Source organism: Squalius cephalus (assembly GCF_949319135.1).
Source record: "Squalius cephalus genome assembly, chromosome: 4".
Lineage (NCBI taxonomy): Eukaryota > Metazoa > Chordata > Actinopteri > Cypriniformes > Leuciscidae > Squalius > Squalius cephalus.
Window position 1 is genome coordinate 3,180,349 of NC_137125.1, and position 23,668 is coordinate 3,204,016.

Genomic DNA, 23,668 nt, shown 5'->3' on the forward strand with positions numbered 1-23,668 from the left:
AGGAAACAAAAAACATTCAGGTAAGATTGAAATGTTGTTACAAAATGTGAATGTGCTATCAAAAATATCACTGGACAGATTCAATATCATTTGAAGGAAAAATTGTCTCAGGTTACGTATGCAACCCAGTTCCCTAAGAAGGGTTGGTAATGACATTCCCGTAGTGTCAACGCCATGACAGCCTCCCGTTCCCCTTTCAGGGAACCAGGTTACAAGCATAACCTGAGGCGTTCCCTTTCGAAGGGAACTCAACGCTGTCATGGCATTGGCACTATGGAAATGTCATTACCAATGCTGCCACACTGAGGAAGATTGCCTGCCCAACAAGGCTGTGTAATACTGCCACAGAAAATTGTTGAATGCAGACATGACTTTGGAAACCCTGAAGGACCTGTGACCCTGGGTTTGAACCCATGTCCATACTGTAAGTCCTGAGGAATGTGTGCGGAGAGGGCCAGCCGGCTGCAGCACAAACCTCATGTAAGGGCTCACCCCTAGATAGAGCTTTAGAAGATGCTACACTCCTTGTGGATTTCCAGAGGCAAAGCCATTACGAGAGCCTCATAGGACAGAGCGATAGCATCTATAATCCAATGGGAAAGGCACTGCTTGGTGACTGTGTTACTAAAGCAGACCAGAAAACAAGACAGGGGTAGTTGCAGGTTGGAGCAATGGGTGTGCAGAAAGGAGGTGTGCCGACAGGTCAATTGCTACAACAGAAACTAACCCTGCTGCACACCTTGGCCGACAGCTTTCACAACCAATAATAAAGACCCTTGCCCACACCCCTACCATTCGGCATGCCCCAACCTTATGCCCCAATCTTAATGTTCATCACCCCAACCTGCATATATCCACACTTGTAAATAACTGGGAGAATGTACGCCATTGGCCTGACATAAATCCTAAGAGCCTGGACTGGATATAGCAGATGAAGTCTTTCTCGCTCTGGTGATTGATGTAAGAGACTCTATTGTAAGTTGCTTTTTGCAAATTAAGCATTTTATATGATATAATTATACTGACCTGAAGGTCAAAAGTTTAATTCTGTATTTCTTCTGACCAGTTTCTTTGCCATGCCATGTGCTTGCTATGGCTTCAGTGCTTGCTTGACCCCATATTGCTGCTTGCATCTTTATTTTAAAATGGATTTCTTCAGTATTAACTCTTTCCCCGCCATTGACAGAAATTTTCGGCTTTTCGTGTTTTCACTGTTTTACGGTAGGGGGCATATTACATATCTCCTGATCAAAACACAGGTGAAAAAGAAGCAGAAACATTCATTCATCAACATTAAATATCACATTCACGAGTTCACACTTACAAATAAGTTAGATAGAACAAATGGTATGCATATTTGGCGTGCTGTCCGGAGAGAGGGCTCCGAGCTCTGATATTGGGCCCGAACCCAGAGTAGGGATGGCTGACGCGAAACTTACGTTCCGAAGCTTTTCTAGATCCCGAAGCGCAGATGTTTCGAAACACTGATCCGAAGCGTGATTCAAAACACCCATGTATGGTATGCATTGTTTGAAATATAATTCTTTGTATGTCCTTGCTAAAAAATATCTTTGCATGCCAGCAACAAGTGTCCCTTGTGAGAGGATTTTTTCAAAGGCTGGAGAAATTATCTGTAAAAGAAGTAGGCTAAGTCCTTCCACAGCAGAGAAATAAATATTTTTAAATAAAAATCAATAAAAAAGTGAGACTATAACTTGAGAGCCCTTGAGAGCCACCAGAGGGCACTCCACACCAGACTATCTTGTTCACTCACAGACTACATTTCTGAGCCAATGTCTCAACAAGTTTCTTCCCTTAATGGGGATCGCTTTGTTGCGTTTGGGCCGCGTACACCACCTCAGTAGTGCCCCAGGCGATGGCAACCGCTGCAGGTTCACCAGAGGTGGCAGCATGTGCTGCAGAACCTCTTGAAGCGGTGGTGCTCACCTCAGCCCCTTGTATGGTGGTAGCGCCCAGCAATATCCTCTCAGCCTGTCATGTCACAGTCAAAGGAACCGTAGATGAGCACTGCACCTGTCCTGTTAATGAACTCTACCTGTCTCTTGATGCTACCACTGCAGAACCTTCAGAGGTGTCAGCGGTAATGATTCAGAGACTGTTCACATCACGTCCACAGATCCAGAGACTGTTCACGTCACGTCCGCCGATCCAGAGACTGTCCACATCACTACCACCGATCCAGAGATGCTTCACGTCATGTCCGCCGATCCAAAGATGCTTCACGTCACTTCTACCGATCCAGAGATGCTTCACGTCACGTCCGCCGATCCAGAGACTGTTCACGTCACGTCCACCGATCCAGAGACTGTCCACGTCACTACCGCCGATCCAGAGACGCTTCACGTCACGTCCGCGGATCCAAAGATGCTTCACGTCACTTCTACCGATCCAGAGATGCTTCACGTCACGTTTGCCGATCCAGAGACTCTTCTTGTCACGTTTACCATTTCTGAGTCTCTTCACGTCACGCCTGCCAAGTCTGAGTCTGCTCACGCCACAGCTGCCGAGCCAGTGTCTCCGGACAAGATGGCTGCCCCCAAGCCAGTGTCTCCGGACAAGATGGCCGCCCCCGAGCCAGTGTCTCCGGACAAGATGGCCACCTCCGAGCCAGTGTCTCCGGACAAAATGGCCGCCCCCGAGCCAGTGTCTCCGGACAAGATGGCCGCTGCCGAGCCAGTGTCTCCGGACAAGATGGCCGCCGCCACATTGCCTGAGCCCTCAGCAGAGATGGCCGCCGACACGCCTGAACCTGAGCCCTCAGCAGAGATGGCCGCCGATGTGTCTGTTCCTATGCCTGAGCATGTGTCTGTTCCTGTGCCTGAGCATGTGTCTGTTCCTGTGCCTGAGCATGTGTCTGTTCCTGTGCCTGAGCATGTGTCTGTTCCTGTGCCTGAGCTTGTGTCTGTTTATGTGCCTAAGCATGTGTCTGTTCCTGTTCCTGAGCATGTGTCTGTTCCTGTCCCTGAGCCGGAGTCTGTTCCTGTCCCTGAGTCGGAGTCTGTCTGTTCCTGTCCCTGAGTCGGAGTCTGTCTGTTCCTGTGCCTGAGCCGGTGTCTGTTCCTGTGCCATGGTCGCCTGAAGGGTCGTCTCCGCCCTGGCCGCCTGAAGGGTCGTCTCCGCCCTGGCCTCCTGAAGGGTCGTCTCCTCCCTGGCCGGCTGAAGGGTAGTCTCCTCCCTGGCCGGCTGAAGGGTCGTCTCCGCCCTGGCCTCCTGAAGGGTCGTCTCCTCCCTGGCCGCCTGAAGGGTCGTCTCCGCCCTGGCCGCCTGAAGGGTCGTCTCCTCCCTGGCCGCCTGAAGGGTCGTCTCCGCCCTGGCCGCCTGAAGGGTCGTCTCCTCCCTGGCCGGCTGAAGGGTCGTCTCCTCCCTGGCCGACTGAAGGGTCGTCTCCGCCCTGGCCGCCTGAAGGGTCGTCTCCGCCCTGGCCTCCTGAAGGGTCGTCTCCTCCCTGGCCGCCTGAAGGGTCGTCTCCTCCCTGGTCGCCTGCACTGCCTGCTCCTCCCTGGTCGCCTGCACTGCCTGCTCCGCCCTGGTCGCCTGCACAGCCTGAGCCTGCTCCACCCTGGTCGCCTGCACAGCCTGCTCCGCCTTGGTCGCCTGCACAGCCTGAGCCTGCTTCGCCCTGGTCGCCTGCACAGCCTGAGCCTGCTCCGCCCTGGTTGCCTGCACAGCCTGAGCCTGCTCCACCCTGGATTGCCCTTAAATAAAGCTGCATTTGGATCTAACTTTCAAGTCTCGGAGCAGTTCCGTGACAGAGACATTGTGGCTTGATACATTATGCACAGTGAGGAGCCTACAGGTTACAAGCTTCCACATATTATAAAAATACAATAATAAAAAAATAAAATAAAAATCAATGGCTCTTTGTCAAGGTTGTTTCAGATCAACACCTGCAAGTGACCACTAGGTGTCACCGTTGAGACGGGTGTCAGATTGTTTCAAAGCCTCGACACAATATGGCACATTTGCTTCAACTGTTTCATTGTTTCACGAAGCCTCGATCTGCCCACCACTAACCCAGAGTACTCCCCCCGCATTGCTGGTTAGGAAGTAACCAGGCGAGTGTGAGGAGACAGGGTGGTGGAGGGATGCTGAAAAACTGTCGAGGAACATTGTATATCAAATAAGTATATATATAGGTCTCCACTCATGCTGATTGGATAGACATGTTGATTACTGATTGTTGACAGCTGGTTAAAATGATGTGATAATTGGATCAATTATTTGAACGTGCTCATCCAGAACTTTGTTAATAAAACATAATTTAATCAAAACTGCCTAATGTTACCGAATGAAAAGTCGACCCAGGACAAGCTATAGGACTGTGCAAGCTTTGAGGGTGTTGACTCAATCTACTCTGTCCATCTATGTTTTGATCATCGTTCTGAATTAGAACCAGACGTATTCTTTAACAAAAATGTGATTTTCTCAGCTTTTTGCTCGAATTATTGTTATATTATATAATTATTATATTTTCTTTTTTTTTACTTAAAAAGGAATGCATGAAGCTAGAATAAAACCTTTTTGTTTTTTAAAGCAGAGGGTGTGCTCTTTCTTTTGAAATTTTGCAAGTTTGAGATATTTATACAACAAAATATTCTGGGGGTCATGAAAATTTTGGAAAATTATAAAAAAAAATGCTGGCAGTGGCTGGCAACTTTTTTCAAAAATGCTGCTGGGTAAAAAGTTAAACAGTATTCATTACCATCAGATATAATTTTGTTAATATATGATAAATATTCTAATTATACCTTTTATTTGTTATTTACTGCAGCCCTGACATCACAGACCATTGAAGTGGCAGCTCTAGGAAGACCTCTGTTTCCTGGTATGCTGTATGATTGCCGCAAGGATACCTTCATTCCAGGTGCTTTACAAACATAAAATAAATATATAAATAATTACAAGTTTATTTTCCCCTCTTCATCAAATATTGCATCACTAATTACAAATTCTTGTGTAACAACACTATAAAACCTGCATGTTTTTTCAACAGTACATCACTTCCTCGTACATAACTCAAAAAGTAATTTCTCATTTCAGGTGTTATTCTGTGGGATAAGACATCATTGAGTAAAGATCTGGACAGTCGTCCACAGCCCAGGACAGATTTGAAGTTCAGTAGCTCAGACTCTCTTTCCAGTAAGTCCAGTCTCATGGATGTGAGTGCTTCCCTGAAGGCCAGCTTCTTGGGAGGGCTGGTGGAGGTGGGAGGATCTGCCAAGTTCCTGCGTGACACCAAATCCTCAAACCAACAGTCCAGAGTTACAATGTATTACAGTGAAACCTCCAGATTCGAACAGCTCACTATGACTCAGTTGGGTCTGATCACCTACCCTCAGGTCTTTGACCAGAAAACTGCAACTCATGTCGTCACTGGTGTACTATACGGAGCTCAGGCCATCATGGTGTTTGATCGGACATTTACAGAAGAGGAAGACAAGCAGGAGATTGAGGGAGACCTGAATGTCATGGTCGAGAAGATTCCTCAATTTTCCATTACGGGACACAGAGCTGTAAATATGACAGATGCTCAAAAGAAAGTGGTTGAGAGCATCTCCTGCACATTTTATGGTGACGTCCGCCTTGATCAGAACCCCACCACTTACATGGAGGCCCTAGAGGTGTACAAGAAGCTCCCCACTATACTGAAGGAGAATCCACAGAGTGCAGTTCCAATAAAAGTCTGGCTCTATCCTCTTTCTCTACTGGATACAAAAGCAGCTCAGTTGGAGAGAGAAATCACCACACGTCTGGTTTCCAACACTGAAGATATAATAGAGGGGCTGGGAGAAGTACAGAGGACATGCAACGACCTGTCTAGTAAACCGATTGTAAATATTTTCAATGAGATCAAAGAGAGGCTGCATTCATTTCAGAGCTCATTTAGTATTTACAAAACGGTGCTCCTGAAAGAAGTGGCCAAGGTCTTGCCTTCTATACGAGGAGGAGAGATGGAGCAAAATTCATTGGAAGACATCCTGAAGATTCACTACAGCTCCCCCTTTAATGCTGACATGCTTAACCAGTGGTTAGATCATGCAAAGGCTGAAGTTAACCTCTTGAGTTCTCACACCGAGATACTGAAGGAAATCAAAACTGTAGACTCAAACCGTCTCAACGCCATCCTCTTTAATCCTAATATTGATGTTGTGGTGTGCTTGACCTTCACATCTCTGAAGTATGAAGACCCGTATCTTTCAGCTCTGAAGAAGTTTCTGGAATCTGATGAGTTTAAAGAGCTTGATGTGGGAATGAAACACACTTCTAGCACGTTAGCATCTGTCAGAAAGTGGTTCAACGATCCTGATGTCATCTCAAAGATGAGAAAGAACTTATCTCTTTTCAGAAGTTTTTCAGAGGCTAATAAAGATGAAAAGAGATATCGATTCATTATTTCTGCCATCTCTGATCCCTCCAATCCTGGCTCCTCTATCTATCTGTATGAATCAGGGAAGCTGACAGACACACAGTTCCAGCCCGTGTCGAAGCCTCCTCCACCAGAAGTGATGAAGGTCCTGGATCGCGGTGTGACCCTGAAACTGCAGAAGTCCCCAACTGGAGAAACTGTGCAGTTCAGAGTGGAGTACCAGCAGGAGAAAGCAGATTCTGGCGCTGAGGAACAGTGGATTATCATGAACACAGCTGATGAAGTCTTTAATCTGACTGGATTGGAGTCTAGAAAACAGTCCTTGATCCGCTACAGGATAGTGGATAAAGTGGGAGTGAGTGAAGCCAGTGACACTATCGTCCCCATACAGTCTTCAGGTGAGTGTCATGTGCACATTTTTTTGCATGAATCTTTTTAAAAAATATATATATAATTTGCTTCTTTCACACAGTCAATGTTTGTATTGATAACCATATTTCCTAACAGGTGTGGCTATTAATAAATGTGTAACATGTTGTGAAGTGTTTCCCATTTGACTGTATTTCTATACCGCTGTCACCCATAAACCATTCTCATACATCTCCATAATTTACTGCAATTAAATTTTGCTCTTACCTTTTGGATCAAGGATGTAGGATGTTGATTCAGGGTCCTCAGCGGTGCCTCTAACCAGATCAATCATGAATTCGAATGCACTGGGCGTTTGCCAGTATTAATGATCCATGACCAAAATCAAGATATATTTATAGGAAAAAAATACTCTGAGACTTATTTAAAACGCTTTACGAATTACCACAACATGATTTTGTTTTATTTTAAAAAGATTCAGAATAATACAAAGACAAAACTCTCAAAGGCAAAAATAACATAAGCATGTAAAAGTCTTCACCCGAAGTGCGGCCTGAAAAAAACTCGTCCAGGCCTTTTTATACTAACTCCATCTTTTGGGCCGCCTTCTAATTATGGGCTGTCATTATAGTACAGATAATTCCCTTATAAGGTAATTTCTTGGGACTTATCCTGGTCCCTCTATTAGCATAAGCTTGTACAAGCACATGTTCAAGTTATCTATTATTTTTTCCACACTTATTCTATGCAGCATGTACATTAAAAGCTTTATATGGGAAGTTCCTCTATCACAGCCCTTTTGACCCCTCTCTAACCTCACACATTTTCTATGTTTGAAGCAAGAGATGTCAAAAGTTCTCTTCAAAACTACATTGGATTTTAACACCCCTAAACATGTCATGCACCTTTAGCTACACACATACATCACACTTCTAACAGTGACTCTTAAGTTTGCCGGCCAAGCTCGAATTAGGCTTTAAGTAACTTGAGCTTGCTCTGCAAATTCAACACATCCTCATTTTAAAATTTTATTTCATTTTCAACCATAAAACTGTTTGCAGTGTCTATTATCTTCTTATTTAATCGTTCAACTTGTCTGATAATCTTTATTAACTGCTGAGCACGGTGAATTGGTTCGTCTCGAGGGAGTTGAGCCTTAGTGGAAGACATTCGCCAACATCTTTCTCCCCTTCTCCGTCTTGCGAGCTCTTTTTGCGTTGTCCCTCTGGAGGTGTTGAACTATAATATCATCCATAAAAATCTCAACTTTGCCTGTGACATTAACATTTCTATTTTCTGCTTCTTCTTCATCAGTTACAGTTAATGCATTCAACCAGTCTTTAATATATTCAATTTCTGGGGAGTTTTCAGAAGAAGGTATTTCAGAAGGAGTTTTATCAGAAAAATTCATAATCATTTGTTCTCCAATATTTATTACAGAACATACTATTTTCGAACATATTTGTTACAAATAGTCCTTAAAGACGCAGAGTATATTATGTATTTGATGTCTAATGGAGGCTACTGTACTTAATCATATGACATTCACAATAAACAATACAAAGCCTTGAACAACTGAAATGTACATTTCTCTGTATGAAAACCAATAGGACATTTAAAACTGACATAAGAATAAAAAACAATAACAATAATAAACAAAAATAATCAACTTAACACACAAAAACTGTTGACACTTAAACCCACTGTGTATGAAAGTAAGGTGCGGATCTTAAACTAAGTGACAACCGCTACAGCCCGCTAAAGAAACGTTATCAGCAAGATGGTCGAAAACTGTACATTTCTGGTCTATTACCACCCACTGCCACTTATTCCAACGACGGAAATAAGCGCAGTTACAATAGTTAAATATTTAGGAGAGCGTTACTAGTTTGACGCTAATGTATTGCAATAGGTAGAAGAAGAAAGAAAAATGCTGGGTACACACCAAAAGATTTTTTACATCTTATAAGATTTCCAAAATGTGATGGACCACAAACATGAGGACAAAAAATCCTAGATTTAAGCGTTTTGGTCCTATAATGTGTGTGTGCCATGATGTGACAAAGACAGCACACCACACACGAACAGATTTTCAACCAGAGTCTCGACTGTGAACACAGGAAATCTCGCTTCAGAATTATTAGACTTCAGAATAAGCACGGCGGACGATATGCAGAAAGAAATTGCAATGAAAGTGTTTGGAATGATTTTGTTGTTGGAATGATCGACAAGCTGATCCTCCATCTCTGCTGTCCACATCTATTTCACTTTGTGCTGCGCCGTGACTGCGTTTGTTATGCTTCCGTCTGACATCATCTCACTTACTGATTGGATATTGTTTTGTTTCACGTGATAATCTCCAGAACGTGTGTGCATTTGTCCTTGGGGTTCCCCCCCCCACACATCAGGATTTCTGATCATAAATTACAATTCGCGATCGTTCTTCCGAGCAGGGTCGGACACTCTTAACACACCTCACACCACGGGAAAATCTGATAAGATAATCTGTTGAACCATCAAGATAATCGGGAATTAGCTAGGATTGTCGGAAGGGGGGAAATCGACCCCATTATCTTTTGGTGTGTACCCAGCATTAGAAAAGAGAAGAGAGAACGAGCCAGAGGAAAGAAGAGAGAGTGAATCGAAGAGCCAGAGCAACTGCCTCAATCTTCTTTTATCCCTTGACGATGTGACTGTAACCCAAATGTGAGATGTTCAAACTGACCAATCAGAAGATGACAGCTAAAGGTGTGATATGTATATTACATGTCTTGAAATCATTAATGTGGGTGAGTCGACTCAAATCCAAAAACGGTGTAACTTCTAACACCACTAACATGGGCCTACTGTAGCCCGTCATTACTGCTAAAATCACACATTTAAATACTGCTGATTCTACTGATACCAAGAGTTGAATTAATGTCCGATAACAATATGTTTTTAAGAATTTAAGAGACGTGATTTTGTGAAATCAACATTTAAAACCAAACACCAATGATGCATTTTTGATTTATATTTAATTATAAATAAAATGTGGCTTCCATATTCACAGAAATTCTAATAAGCAGTAGAATTATAATATAGGCTAATTCAGTTATTGATCATGAGACATTTATTGATCTATTGATGTCTCTTTGAAAAATATAAGGAGGTTGAGGTTTAATCCAAGTCTTATGAAGCGATATGATTGATTACTTTGAAATATGAGCAAAGTGAAATTTAAGTCCTATTCTCTTTCAAATCAAATCTGTGATCAGTTCATGTCTACAGAAGCCAAATCAAATATGGTGACATGTCAATAATATCAAACCTTCAACAGTGGTCATGTCAGGATTTGAACTCTGTAAACACGCGTTGTTGTCTTTGGAGCTCCACCGATTTGATTTATAATTCTTGATTTTCTCTTTACACTTACAACGAACATTTTCTACTTTTCCTCACCTCATAGTTACAACGCGGACTGTTGAGCAGACGCGTCTCAAGCCTATTAAGTGATCCAACGCTGGATACTCTTATAGGTTACGTCCGTGGATCACGGCTGAACGAGTCTTCTCCAAACTCACTTACAAACATCTCGTCTATCGTGCGTCTACTCTACACCCGTACCACTAAAAAGACGGATTATATCCAAGACTTCAGTCATAAATTAGTATTAATATTGCTAGCATCACTGGTAGCGTCGTTGCTAACTTACTGTCCATCTGTTAAAATGGCGAATATATCAGATGTAAGTAGGCTACCTTTTGGTGCAGGTGAGGACACATTTGAGCTGCACGCTGTGCAGTCTGAACTGGAAGCTGTTGAGAACCAGATCCACGACCTTTTAATGAGACAGGCCGAGCTGAGGGACCGGCATTTAGCTCTTGAAACATCACGCGTCGATGCACACAAATCAGTGATTAACGTTACTAACACGCTGACTCCGACCTCGTCTACTCCGTGCGTTTCTCAGCATCGGTCCCGCGCGCCGAGGTCACAATCAGCCATGGTTTCGTTCACTCCGGCTCCGACACGCCACCACGAAGCCTGGGTTGTTCCGCAGCGGAAGACGCGAGCCAGGATGAGAGCAAGAATCTCTCCGCCCTTCCCGGTTTTTGAGATCTCCACCCAGACCCGTTTCTCCCCTCTTCGCGAAACGGAACGCAATAACCGAGAACGCGCTGTGATCATCGCTGATTCCATCGTCCGGCACGTCCACGCTACGTTAGGAAAAAGTAAGGTGCGTACTCACTGCTTTCCTGGTGCTCGTGTTCTCGATATCGCTACGCGGGTACCCGAGATTTTGAATGGTAATGAGCGTGTCGAAGCCGTCCTGTTGCACGCGGGAGCGAACGATATCAGGCAGCAGCAGACAGAAGTTCTGAAGAAAGACTTCAGGAGCCTGATCGAGACGGTACGCAGTACATCGCCTGAAACAACGATCATTGTGTCTGGACCGCTTCCCACGTACAGACGAGGCCATGAAAAGTTCAGTAGATTATTCGCGCTAAACGAATGGTTAATGTCATGGTGTAATGAGCAGAAACTGCTCTTTGTAAATAATTGGAATCTGTTTTGGGAGCGTCCTAGGCTTTACCGTGCTGATGGCTTACACCCAAGCAGATTCGGAGTGGATCTTCTGTCGGATAACATCTCCAAAATGTTAAATACCGATTGACTAGTAACCAAAAGTTCAAATTACAGTCTCTGCTGAACCAACTTAACTGATATAAATACTAGTGTAGAACATTGCATAGAAACTGTGTCTATTCCTCGTTTAGTGAGATCAAAAAAATCTACTGCAGGATCTAGGAAAAATCTAATTGTTATTAAAACAGAAAATGTTGCTATTAGTAAACAAAAACAATTTCTAAAGCTAGGTCTTTTAAACATTAGATCACTCACACCTAAGGCAGTTATTGTAAATGAAATAGTCACAGATAATAGCATCGATGTACTTTGCCTTACTGAAACCTGGCTTAAACCAAATGATTATTTCGGACTAAATGAGTCTACTCCATCAGGATACTCCTATAAGCACGAGCCCCGTCTGATTGGTCGTGGCGGCGGTGTTGCAACGATCTATAAAGATATTCTTAATGTTACTCAGAAAACGGGTTATAAGTTTATTTCGTTTGAAGTACTTGTACTAAATGTTACGCTCTTAGATGTTAAAAAAAAAATCCCTATTATCTCTAGCCTTGGCTACCGTATATAGACCGCCTGGGCCTTAGGCTGATTTCCTAAAAGAGTTTGCAGATTTTCTCTCAGACCTATTGGTCAACGTCGATAAAGCATTAATTGTTGGAGATTTTTAACATACACGTAGATAATTCAAATGATGCGTTAGGGGCTGCGTTTACAGATTTATTAAACTCCTTTGGGGTCAAGCAAAATGTCACTGGTCCCACTCATCGTCTTAATCATACACTCGATTTAATTATATCATATGGAACCGATCCAACCGATATAGATATTATACCGCAAAGTGATGATGTCACTGACCATTACATGGTAACTTGCATATTACGTACTGCTGTAAAATGTCATGCTGCGCCGCGTTATCGACCAGGCAGAACAATCCTTCCATCTACCATAGATAATTTCTCAAATTGTTTATGCGATCTGTCTCAGCTGCTGCCTGAACCCAAACAAACAGATGAACTAGAAGAACTAACTAGCACTATGAGCACAATTCTCTCTAGAACATTGGATATTGTCGCACCTACTAAAATAAAAAAGGTCAGAGAGAAAATTAAAGCACCATGGTATAACAATACTACGCATGATCTAAAGAGAGAAACCCGTAAATTAGAGCGTAAATGGAGACAAACTAATTTAGAGGTTTTTAGAATCGCTTGGAAAGACAGTATGTCACGTTATAAAAAGGCCCTAAAAGCAGCCAGGGCTGAGCACCTCCGCAAACTAATAGAAAACAACCAAAACAATCCAAGGTTTTTATTTAACACCGTGGCTAGACTAACAAATAAACAGACGTCACCTGAACAAAATATCCCGTTACAGTTTGGTAGTAACGATTTTATGAATTTCTTCACTGAGAAGATAGAAAGCATCAGAACCACAATTGTAAACGTTCAATCTTCAATCGTGCCTTATAATTCAGCCTCGATTATCACCCCGCAAGAACAATTACAGTGCTTTACAACTATAAAACAAACAGAGTTAAATAAACTTATCACTTCATCAAAAACAACAACATGTTTATTAGATCCTATACCAACTAAACTATTGAATTAGTTGGTAGGTCATGTTCCAAGAACATTTAAATTGGCAGTTATAAAACCTCTCATTAAGAAACCTCAATTAGATCATAATAACCTAGCAAATTATAGACCCATTTCAAATCTTCCTTTTATGTCTAAAATACTAGAAAAAGTTGTGTCCGCTCAACTGGGCTCTTTCTTGCAAGAAAATGACATCTATGAAAAGTTTCAGTCTGGATTCAGGCCGCACCATAGCACTGAAACTGCGCTCATTAAAATCACAAATGATTTACTATTAGCTTCTGACCAAGGCTGTATCTTAATACTAGTTTTACTTGATCTTAGTGCTGCGTAATTTAATTAATCAATCAACAATACTATTGATCAGCATTACCAAACGTGGACGTTTTCCACTAGAAACAAACATTGATGTATTGTTTTAATTTAATACTGTGAAGCTGCTTTGATACAATCTCTATTGTGAAAAGCGCTATATAAATAAACTTGACTTGACTTGACTTAAACAGCAGAGACATTTCTAAATATCGTCTGTGTTGGAGGATTTCTGCATGTGTTCGCAATGGATGCAGGATCACTTTCTCTTGACATGATAATCACACTCTTCATGTCTGTTGATTTCCACAGCCACTGTTCCCAAGACCAAGACCGAGTTCCTTCAATGTAAGTCAGAAAACAAGCAGAGACATTTCTAAAGATCTTCTGTGTTGGAGGATTTCTGCATGTGTTAGCAATGGATGCAGGATCACTTTCTCTTGACATGATAATCACACTCTTCATGTCTGTTGATTTCCACAGCCACTGTTCCCAAGACCAAGACCGAGTTCCTTCAATGTAAGTCAGAAAACAAGCAGAGACATTTCTAAAGATCTTCTGTGTTGGAGGATTTCTGCATGTGTTAGCAATGGATGCAGGATCACTTTCTCTTGAGATGATAATCACACTCTTCATGTCTGCTGATTTCCACAGCCACTGTTCCCAAGACCAGGAGCGAGTTCCTACAATGTAAGTCAGAAAACAAGCAGAGAAACTCACTTTGTGTGTTCATGTTCTTCCTGTAGACACTGAAAGAAAACACGACTGTAGATTTAAAAATCATGGTTTCCCCCATTCCCCCATTCCCCGGTTGAATCACGAAAGCTACACCAGTTACTTTTGCCAAGAGATCTCTAGAAACAGGCATATAAGAATATAAGGCTACATGAGAGTGGTCTTCATCCCAGATCTCTATCTTCTCACCCCATCATGCAAGCTGTAAACACTTTCTCTGGGTTTCTCCTTCCTTACCCCATCATCTCTAATTTACCCTCCTCTAACGCCCTCATGTCTCAGCGGGGTACAGTAAGATTGAGCTTATATACATTTACATTTACATTTACATTTACATTTATTCATTTAGCTGACGCTTTTATCCAAAGCGACTTACAATTGCTATATATGTCAGAGGTCGCACGCCTCTGGAGCAACTAGGGGTTAAGTGTCTTGCTCAGGGACACATTGGTGTCTCACAGTGGATTCGAACCCGGGTCTCTCACACCAAAGGCTTGTGCCACCCATGCATTATACCATGCATATACATCACAGAGAGACTTACAGCTTCCTTTTAAGACAGCGAAAACATCTAATGACATGGTACAATCCACTATCCACATTAAGAAACTATTTCTCAGTGTATACATTAATGCATTAGTGGTATACAAATGGTACATCAGTTGAAACATTCCTTTTCTCGCAAAGAGCACAGCAACTGTACACATCTGAAGCATCATCATCATTGGAGCACTAAGTGCTAAGTGAACACTGCATACCTCTAACATATAACTCTACCAGCTCTCTGCTCAGCACACAAGTGCAAACATAGTCTGACTCCACAAAATACATTAGAAAATTATAAAGAAAATGAATAAAGAGAAATGAAACGTCTTCAACGACGGAAGAGTTGATCATGTGAATGATGATTGAACTGTACTGAGACACACTGCCGATATATTGAACATGAAGAGTTCAGCTACATTAAAAGATCAGATTCATAATTCCTGATTGTGATGTGTTTTCTCTCCATCAGATTCCCATCAGCTCACTCTGGATCTGAACACAGTGCATAAACAGCTCCATCTGTCTGAGGAGAACACAGTGATTTATAACTCTGGCGGAGTCCAGCTGTATCCTGATCATCCAGACAGATTTGATTGTACTGATGTATTGTATCGTCAGGTGTTTTGTAGAGAGAGTGTGTGTGGACGCTCTTACTGGGAGATTGAGTGGAGTCGTGCTGTGGGTATATCAGTGTCATATAAGAGCATCAGCAGGAAGGGACGGGGTAAAGAGTGTTGGTTTGGAGGTAATGATCAGTCCTGGAGTTTGTACTGCTATTCCTCCTATTACTCATTCTGGCACAATAGCATAGAGACTAAACTCCCTGTAAAGCCCATCGGTCGTAGAGTAGGAGTGTATGTGGATCACAGTGCAGGAACTCTGTCCTTCTACAGCGTCAGCGGAGACACAATGAGCCTCATACACACAGTCCAGACCACATTCACTCAGCCGCTCTATCCGGGGTTTGCGGTTGATGCTGGATCATCAGTGAAACTGTTGATGAGTGAGAATAGCCTGATGAGAGACTCTAACCATAATGCTTTGAGCTGCATGATAAATCAGTGACAGTGTTCTAGAGTCTCTTTTTGTCTCTTCATCACATTAATAACACAGCTGAACTTCTGTCAGTGAAATATCATGTCAGAATAACTGTGTGTAATAAATCCTCATATAGACATCAGTGTGTGTGACGGTGTGTATCTGAGCTTTTCTCAAGCTCTGTTTGTGTTGATGAAGATCAGCTTCATTTAGTTTCACAGTAGAGTCACATCAATCATTTGTAATTCATGTAGAAGTGGGATTTATTAAACATATATAAATCCATGTGTATTTTAGAGGTTCAAGCACTGAAGCCGCTGCAATATTGTTTTATCAATTATTATTTTTCTGCTCTAAACATGTTTGGGCGTCTGAGACTGTAAGGCATAAAGATCTCAAGCTCGAAACTCATCAAAAATCCCCTGATACATCAAAACACTGTGAAGATATAAAATTACCACTTTTATGTGTTGATCTATATCTGCTGTACGCCATCATGATCAATCCCAACGAATCCTGATATTCATCTTCTCTGGGTCAAATAATATATATTCTTCAAATATCCCCGTCAGCAGCCAATGAAATCACAGCAGCCAATAAGGTCGAATCATAATGTCTGACTGTTATGAAAATTGACATATTTGTGTCAAGATGAGGCTGTGAATCAAATCTTGTGAGATTCAGCCACATGGCGGCGCTAATAAGCAACTTTACCTTTTTGCTGATAACTCTGTATCCCAGTGAAGCTTCGAAACACAGCAAGTCCTGAAAATTGATCAAAGAACACATATTATACAGACACCTGATATTTAATCTTATTAGATAATTAGTTCATTGCATTTGATGGATTATACAATCAATAAATCATTTGAATGTGTTTGTAAAAGCTGTTTTAGTGCATGTTTGGCCTGAGTTATTGCATTCCCACTGTTCTGACCAGCAGGAGTCGCCAGACTGTGGTGATTCCAACTGTCACGGGGTGACAAACAGCTCCAGATCTGTATGAATGTTTGTCGTCATGACAACTAAACGGCAGATTGGCGACAGGTGTAGGGACTTCACTTTGAGCGTCTGATTGAGGCCACTCCCGCTTTTTGAGAGGATAAAACACACAAGGAGAATGAGAGGTGAGATGCGCAGCACGTGAGCGGCCGTGGCCGCGGTCGCGGCGGGAGGCCGCGGGAGAGAGAGGCACGAGCAGAGGCACGAGCAGAGGGGGACACGACGAGAATGAGAGGTGAGACGCGCAGCACGTGAGCGGCCGTGGCCGCGGTCGCGGCGGGAGGCCGCGGGAGAGAGAGGACGAGAGAGAGGACGAGAGAGACAGATGAGAGAGACAGATGAGAGAGACAGATGAGAGAGCCAGAGAAAACTTCGGCTGGATTGCGGGCGGAAGCCTTGGTACACTGAGTCTGTTGAATTGCAGTTTTATTGTGGAGGTGAGCACGAGTGAAGCCTTGCAGTGTGTGGTGGAGATGTGGGTGTGGGAATTATTTCTGCTGTTCACTCGCAGTCACAGCTGTCTATTCCTCCCTCTGTCTGAGTCCAGTGAAGAGCCTGCTAATGCTTGAAGAGCCTGCTAGTGCTGTGAGTTACACGTGTCTATTCCTCCCTCTGTCTGAGTCCAGTGAAGAGCCTGCTAATGCTGTGAGTTACACGTGTCTATTCCTCCCTCTGTCTGAGTCCAGTGAAGAGCCTGCTAATGCTTGAAGAGCCTGCTAATGCTGTGAGTTACACGTGTCTATTCCTCCCTCTGTCTGAGTTCAGTGAAGAGCCTGCTAATGCTTGAAGAGCCTGCTAATGCTGTGAGTTACACGTGTCTATTCCTCCCTCTGTCTGAGTCCAGTGAAGAGCCTGCTAATGCTTGAAGAGCCTGCTAACGCTTGAAGAGCCTGCTAATGCTGTGAGTTACACGTGTCTATTCCTCCCTCTGTCTGAGTCCAGTGAAGAGCCTGCTAACGCTTGAAGAGCCTGCTAATGCTGTGAGTTACACGTGTCTATTCCTCTCTCTGTCTGAGTCCAGTGAAGAGCCTGCTAACGCTTGAAGAGCCTGCTAATGCTGTGAGTTACACGTGTCTACTCCTCCCTCTGTCTGAGTCCAGCGAAGAGCCTGCTAACGCTGGAAGAGCCTGCTAATGCTGGAAGAGCCTGCTAATGCTGGAAGAGCCTGCTAATGCTGGAAGAGCCTGCTAACGCTTGAAGAGCCGGCTAATGCTGGAGAGGCCTGTTGATGCTGAAAGAGCCCGTTAATGCTGGAAGAGCCTGAGGCTAGTGAAGAGCCGGCTAATGCTGGAGAGGCCTGTTGATGCTGAAAGAGCCCGTTAATGCTGGAAGAGCCTGAGGCTAGTGAAGAACCGGCTAATGCCGGAAGGGCCTGCTAATGCTGGAAGAGGCCTGTTGATGCTGAAAGAGCCCGTTAATGCTGGAAGAGCCTGAGGCTAGTGAAGAACCGGCTAATGCCGGAAGGGCCTGCTAATGCTGGAAGAGCCTGCTGATGCTGGAAGAGCCCGTTAATGCTGGAAGAGCCTGAGGCTAGTGAAGAGCCGGCTAATGCCGGAAGGGCCTGCTAATACTGGAAGAGCCTGCTGATGCTAGAGCCGGCTAATGCCGGAAGGGCCTGCTAATGCTGGAAGAGCCTGCTGATGTTGGAAGAGCCTGTTAATGCTGGAAGAGCCTGAGGCTAGTGAAGAGCCGGCTGATGCTGGAAGAGCCTGCTGATGCTGGAAGAACCTGCTCCCAAAGAAAAGAGGATGTGGAAGGGACTGTATATTGTTTTTATTATTTAATAAAGAATATTTATTTTTAATTCTGTCTGCCTCCGTTGTGCTCACGGTCAGCTCCTCAGGGGCGGCACGCGGGCGGAGGGGTGGGCGGCCCGCTGGCGCTCCACCCCGACCTGTGACACAACCATTCGAAACACTGAATCATTTGTTCAGTTGATTCAAAGCTTTATAAAGCTCAGTTTCTCCCATCACTAGTCCACTCCGAACGTCACACATTCTGAGGATTGATGTTTGCTGAGCTACCAACCGTTTATATCAATGGGAATGATAGATGACGGCTGTAATATTAATGATCTCAACTATAGGATAAGAAATCAATCGATCTCCTTTCTTACTCATATCTTCAGTTCATGTATTCCTTTCATGTGTATGTTTACTGCACTTTAAGACGATGTTTCCTTACATAAACCACTGTTTAAACTATTCTAAGTCTTAATAACACACCTGTTGGGAATCCAACTTCTCTCCTGCATATTGGAAAGCACTGCTTTAAGTTCATGAAGTTAGGAAGTATTAATTCCTTCAGTAAAACCACAGAAGGGTCTTCCAGCAAGATGGCGAGCTAGCCGCACATGTTTTGCTGAGCTCTGGCAGAACTATTTCAATACTTTTTAGTGCCGCCATTTCATAAACTAGTCTCAGAAACTGAAGTGATCAATTAAACACGTTACTATTGCATTCAGTTGTTCTCTTACGAGAGTTTCTCTCGTGCTTGCGTAATATCTTACGCTAGGGGAAAACCTCTTTTCCTCGAGATACTGAAGCCAAAAAATTATCCTTAATTTTGCAATAATGTAAAATGCATTGCAGCAGCATGCAGACATGGGCGAGACAGCTCGCGCGCCCATTGGCTGCTCTGCGGCAACTGCACCAGCCTATCGAGAGAGGCCCCTCATGACGTCAGAACCAATGAGGGCGCTTCGCGCCCAATACGTCATGTCCCGCCAAAAGAGGGTGGGGCTCAGCTATAAATATAGCCTCGAAGGGCTGGTTTGACCAGTTTTTTATCTCTTCAGCGAAACTCACGCTTCGCTGGATCCCGAGAGGAAGAAGCCGCGCCGTCTGATAGAAGTACTGAGCGGGATTAGCGCCACATCTGAAGCTGCTGGACGACAACTCGCCGCCTTCAGTCGCCGTTCCTGCGCACGCTTTCCGGCGTACATATCCTTTCTCTGCTACTGTGTTGTGTGTATGTGTGTGTTCGCCGCCGCGACACACACTCCCTTTGCACTAAAAGAGCCGGGCGTCTTTATCAAGACACCCCTTTTCCTGGTAAGGATCACGCAGCTCTCGCGCTCGCTGACGGCGCGCATACCTGCCAACCTGTACGCATTTTGCGTAGCGGATACGCATTTTGACATCAAAGTACGCTGGTACGATTTGTTAGTCTAAACTACGCAAAAACCTGGTGACGCCTCTGCACGCGCAGTCCTCAAATCAAGCAACAGCAAAAGAAGAAGAGTTCGACCAATCATAGCGCTGGATTCATTCCCCAAATAGCAAGCGGGGATGATTGACAGATGCGTAAGGTCTATCATTAAAAAGAGGCTGAAAATCGACACCAATAAAGAATCCCGCTCGATCCGCCTTCCACTCCCGCGGCCGCAGTCTGGCTGATTTCATAAGCGAGGACAGTAACGTTACAGTAGTCACTGTAGGCTACATCTGACTCCTGAAGGTAAACGGGCTGGGCTGGGCTGGGCTCGATATGGAAAGTTGAAATATTGTACTGAGTTAACCTAAGCCTATGGATTCTATGATCACACAGATCGCATGGATTATCTTAAAATACTCCGTTCTTCATGGTCACTCAGAAAAAGAGGAAGACCTCATTCAGTCACGCAAATAATAAAATGCTCAAGAAATACTGAACAATAAATCTTAATAAACTTGAAATCGCTATGGCTTCGTGATTATGAAAGTGATGTGATCATTTGTGGATTACGGATAGCGCGAGTCTGGAGAAACAGGCGTTTATTAATTAATTCTCAGTGCTAAGAAACGTAGCCTTCATGTGTTACGTTATTGTGTTAATAATAACTAAAGTACCTAATTATGTTACATATTTGTTTTGTATGAAAACTAGCGTGTTAGTTATGGATTAAAAAGTACCGTTGTATCAGTGCTGCGCGAGCTCTCTCACAAACACGGACGCGCGCACAGAGAGAAGATTGCAAAATTAAATTTGACGGGTTAAGTTTAAATTTTGTTCTTGCTTGTTTTTGTTTTTTTTTTCTGTGAAAATGCCAGAAAGCATTTTGTATTATCCATCCTTGTTTTTAAAATTCATTAAATGACGAACGTTTTACTGTTAACAGCCCTTATATGTCGGATTCGTCTAACTTACCGGTATACTTGACATTCTTTTTAGAATAAGTGATTCGTTATGCAATTATTGGACTCCTGTCTATTCATTGTCAACTGTTTTCTATAAATATGTTTTGGCTAACATTTATTCGGCTAATGCGTGTCCTGTTTAAAATGCGCAATGTTTAAATGCAAAGACAGCACGTCACAAATAGAAACCCTTTTCCCTGTGGTATTTAGTATCATATTTGGATATTGAAATAATAAATTAACTAGCCTATCTTAATTGTCTTTTTTTTTTTTTTTTTTTTTACAGTTTTATAGTGGTTTCTTAATTTTAGACTAGTTGTCCAGCACACATTTTATGCAATGCAATATAATGCATGTGTGTCGTCGTCGTCCACCCCCCCCCCCCCCGTTGCCGTCCACCCCACCCCCCCCCCCCGTCGCCGTCGCCGTCGGTACGCAAAAAATAATTTCAAGGTTGGCAGGTATGGGCGCTGCCCTCAGCGAGCTAATGCCTACGGTGACTCTGAGGACTCGCCTGGCATCCTTCTCCGAGACTGCACCTCCGCAACCTCCCCCACCCCGCAAAGCTCGCCGCTGCGCCCGCCTGCTTCACCTGCTTCGCTGAGTCTCTTCCTGATGGACAGTGGCCGCCGCGTGCCGCCGCTTCCGTCGTGGATGTAGACCACGAAGCCGCGTCTGTGGGGGATGATATCTGTTCTCCCTCTGTTCGAGCCGCGCAAACTGCGCCGTTCACAGGGGATGTCAGGAGCGGACGATCACGGGGCTAGCTTTCTCTCTCCCTCTGTTCGAGCCGCGCAAACTGCGCCGTTCACAAGGGAGACCGGAAGCGTACGGTCACGGGGTAAGTTTTTTCTTTACGTTATAAGAAAAGCCGCCCCGCCCTAGTTGCGCCCCATTCATAATATGCCGTCAATGCTTCGCTCTGTCAGTTCCCTTAAAAGGCGACTGCAGATGTGTATTTTGCACCCAACGAGCGCGTTGTACAACCCGCTCGCCTGCTCCCATTCAAGCATGTTGACGCTCTGTTATATGCTCGTGCTAACTAAACTTATGTATTCTCCCCCTGTGGCTCAGTGGCAGAATCTTAGGCATTCGCACGAGAGAACCGTGTTCGAATCCTGGGTCTACCGACACATAAAATTATGCCGTCAGTGCTTCGCTCTGTCAGTTCCCTTAAAAGGCGACTGCAGATGTGTATTTTGCAGTCAACGAGCGAGTTGTACAACCCGCTCGCCTGCACCCATTCAAGCATGTTGACGCTCTGTTATATGCTCGTGCTAACTGAAAGCTTATGTATTCTCCCCCTGTGGCTCAGCGGCAGAATCTTAGGCATTCGCACGAGAGAACCGTGTTCGAATCCCGGGTCTACCGACACATAAAATTATGCCGTCAGTGCTTCGCTCTGTCAGTTCCCTTAAAAGGCGACTGCAGATGTGTATTTTGCAGCCAACGAGCGCGTTGTACAACCCGCTCGCCTGCACCCATTCAAGCATGTTGACGCTCTGTTATATGGTCGTGCTAACTGAAAGCATATGTATTCTCCCCCTGTGGCTCAGCGGTCAGAACGGGAGAAGCTTCTACACATAAACTGTCTGGAAATGATGGCAGTCGACAACGCGCTGAGGCGTTTTTGTCCCCATATAAAAGGACACCACGTCCTGGTCCGTTCGGACAACATGTCAACATATAAATCACCAAGGAGGTATCAGATCCAGAGCCCTTCACAGGCTGACGGAACGCCTCCTAGTCTGGGCTCAGCACAATCTGCGCTCGCTCAGAGCAGCGCAAGTGCCCGGCCACCTGAATGTGAGACCAGACAGACTGTCCAGGAACGATCTTCCGGCAGGAGAATGGTCTTTACACCCGCAGACAGTCAAACTGCTGTGGAGGACATTTGGCAGAGCGAAAATAGACCTATTTGCGTCTCAAGAGAACGCTCACTGTCAGGAATTTCTCTCCAAGAGCAGGGATGCGCTGGCCCGCGTCTGGCCCCGCTGCCCGCTCTATGCGTTTCCCCCTGTCACGCTTCTGCCCCAGGTGTTAGAGCGAATCAGGGAAAGCGGATGCTCGGTGCTACTCGTCGCCCCATTATGGACGAACCAAGCCTGGTTTCCAGTCCTGATGCAGCTGACGAGTACCGCCCCGTGGCCGATACCGGTGAGGAGGGATCTCCTCTCGCAGGCGAACGGCTCGATCTGGCATCCTTGCCCGGAGGCTAGAGCTCCATCTATGAGACGGCTCTATTCCTCAAAATGGTCTGTGTTCACTAGCTGTTGTACAGCGCGTGGCACTTCACCCTCACACTGTGAGGTGTCGGAGGTTCTTTCCTTTTTACAAGAGCTTCTGGATAAGGGCAGAGCCCCATCCACGCTCAAAGTTTATGTGGCGGCCATAGCAGCGTTCGCTGAACCAGCGATTGGCCAGTCATTAGGAAGGAACGTTCTGGTCATTCGCTTCCTTAGAGGAGCTAAGAGGCTGAATCCTCCCAGACCTCCCTCGGTTCCCGTTTGGGACCTTTCCACGGTTCTGGATGCCATGAAAGGTGCCCCATTCGAGCCAATACAATCAATAGACCTAAAACACTTGCCTCTCAAAACAGTGTTTCTTCTGGCTCTCGCTTCAGTGAAGCGCATAGGGGACTTGCAAGCGCTCTCAGTGAGCGCAACGTGTATGGAGTTTGGACCTAATGACTCGAGAGTCATACTCAAACCGAAGCACGGATATGTTCCTAAATCCCTCAATACACCGTTTAGGGCACAGGTGATCTCCCTGTCGGCCCTGCCCGTGTCCGAAGAGGAAGGGGACGCAGGCTTCTTTTGCTCGGTCAGGGCGTTAAGAGCCTATGTGTCTTGCTCATCCGTTTTCAGACAGACGGAGCAGCTCTTTGTTTTGTTCAGCGGACGTTCTAAGGAACTAGCCGCATCAAAACAGAGTTT

The 23,668-nt window shown here is 44.6% G+C and overlaps 1 protein-coding gene across 1 annotated transcript in view; it reads left to right on the top strand.

Annotated features, from left to right (window-relative positions):
* LOC307157241 (stonustoxin subunit beta-like) overlaps nucleotides 1–16,502 on the top strand; it is a 23,850-nt gene extending 7,348 nt beyond the window's left edge. Inside the window, exons 4-10 of the mRNA XM_079869098.1 lie at nucleotides 1–20; nucleotides 4,793–4,885; nucleotides 5,062–6,786; nucleotides 13,606–13,641; nucleotides 13,777–13,812; nucleotides 13,948–13,983; nucleotides 15,044–16,502. The exon at nucleotides 1–20 is cut by the window's left edge and continues 77 nt beyond it. Coding sequence (XP_079725224.1) covers nucleotides 1–20; nucleotides 4,793–4,885; nucleotides 5,062–6,786; nucleotides 13,606–13,641; nucleotides 13,777–13,812; nucleotides 13,948–13,983; nucleotides 15,044–15,639 — 2,542 coding nt within the window. The 3' untranslated portion in view covers nucleotides 15,640–16,502. The remainder of the gene's footprint in view (nucleotides 21–4,792; nucleotides 4,886–5,061; nucleotides 6,787–13,605; nucleotides 13,642–13,776; nucleotides 13,813–13,947; nucleotides 13,984–15,043) is intronic.
* Nucleotides 16,503–23,668: the final 7,166 nt, after the last annotated feature.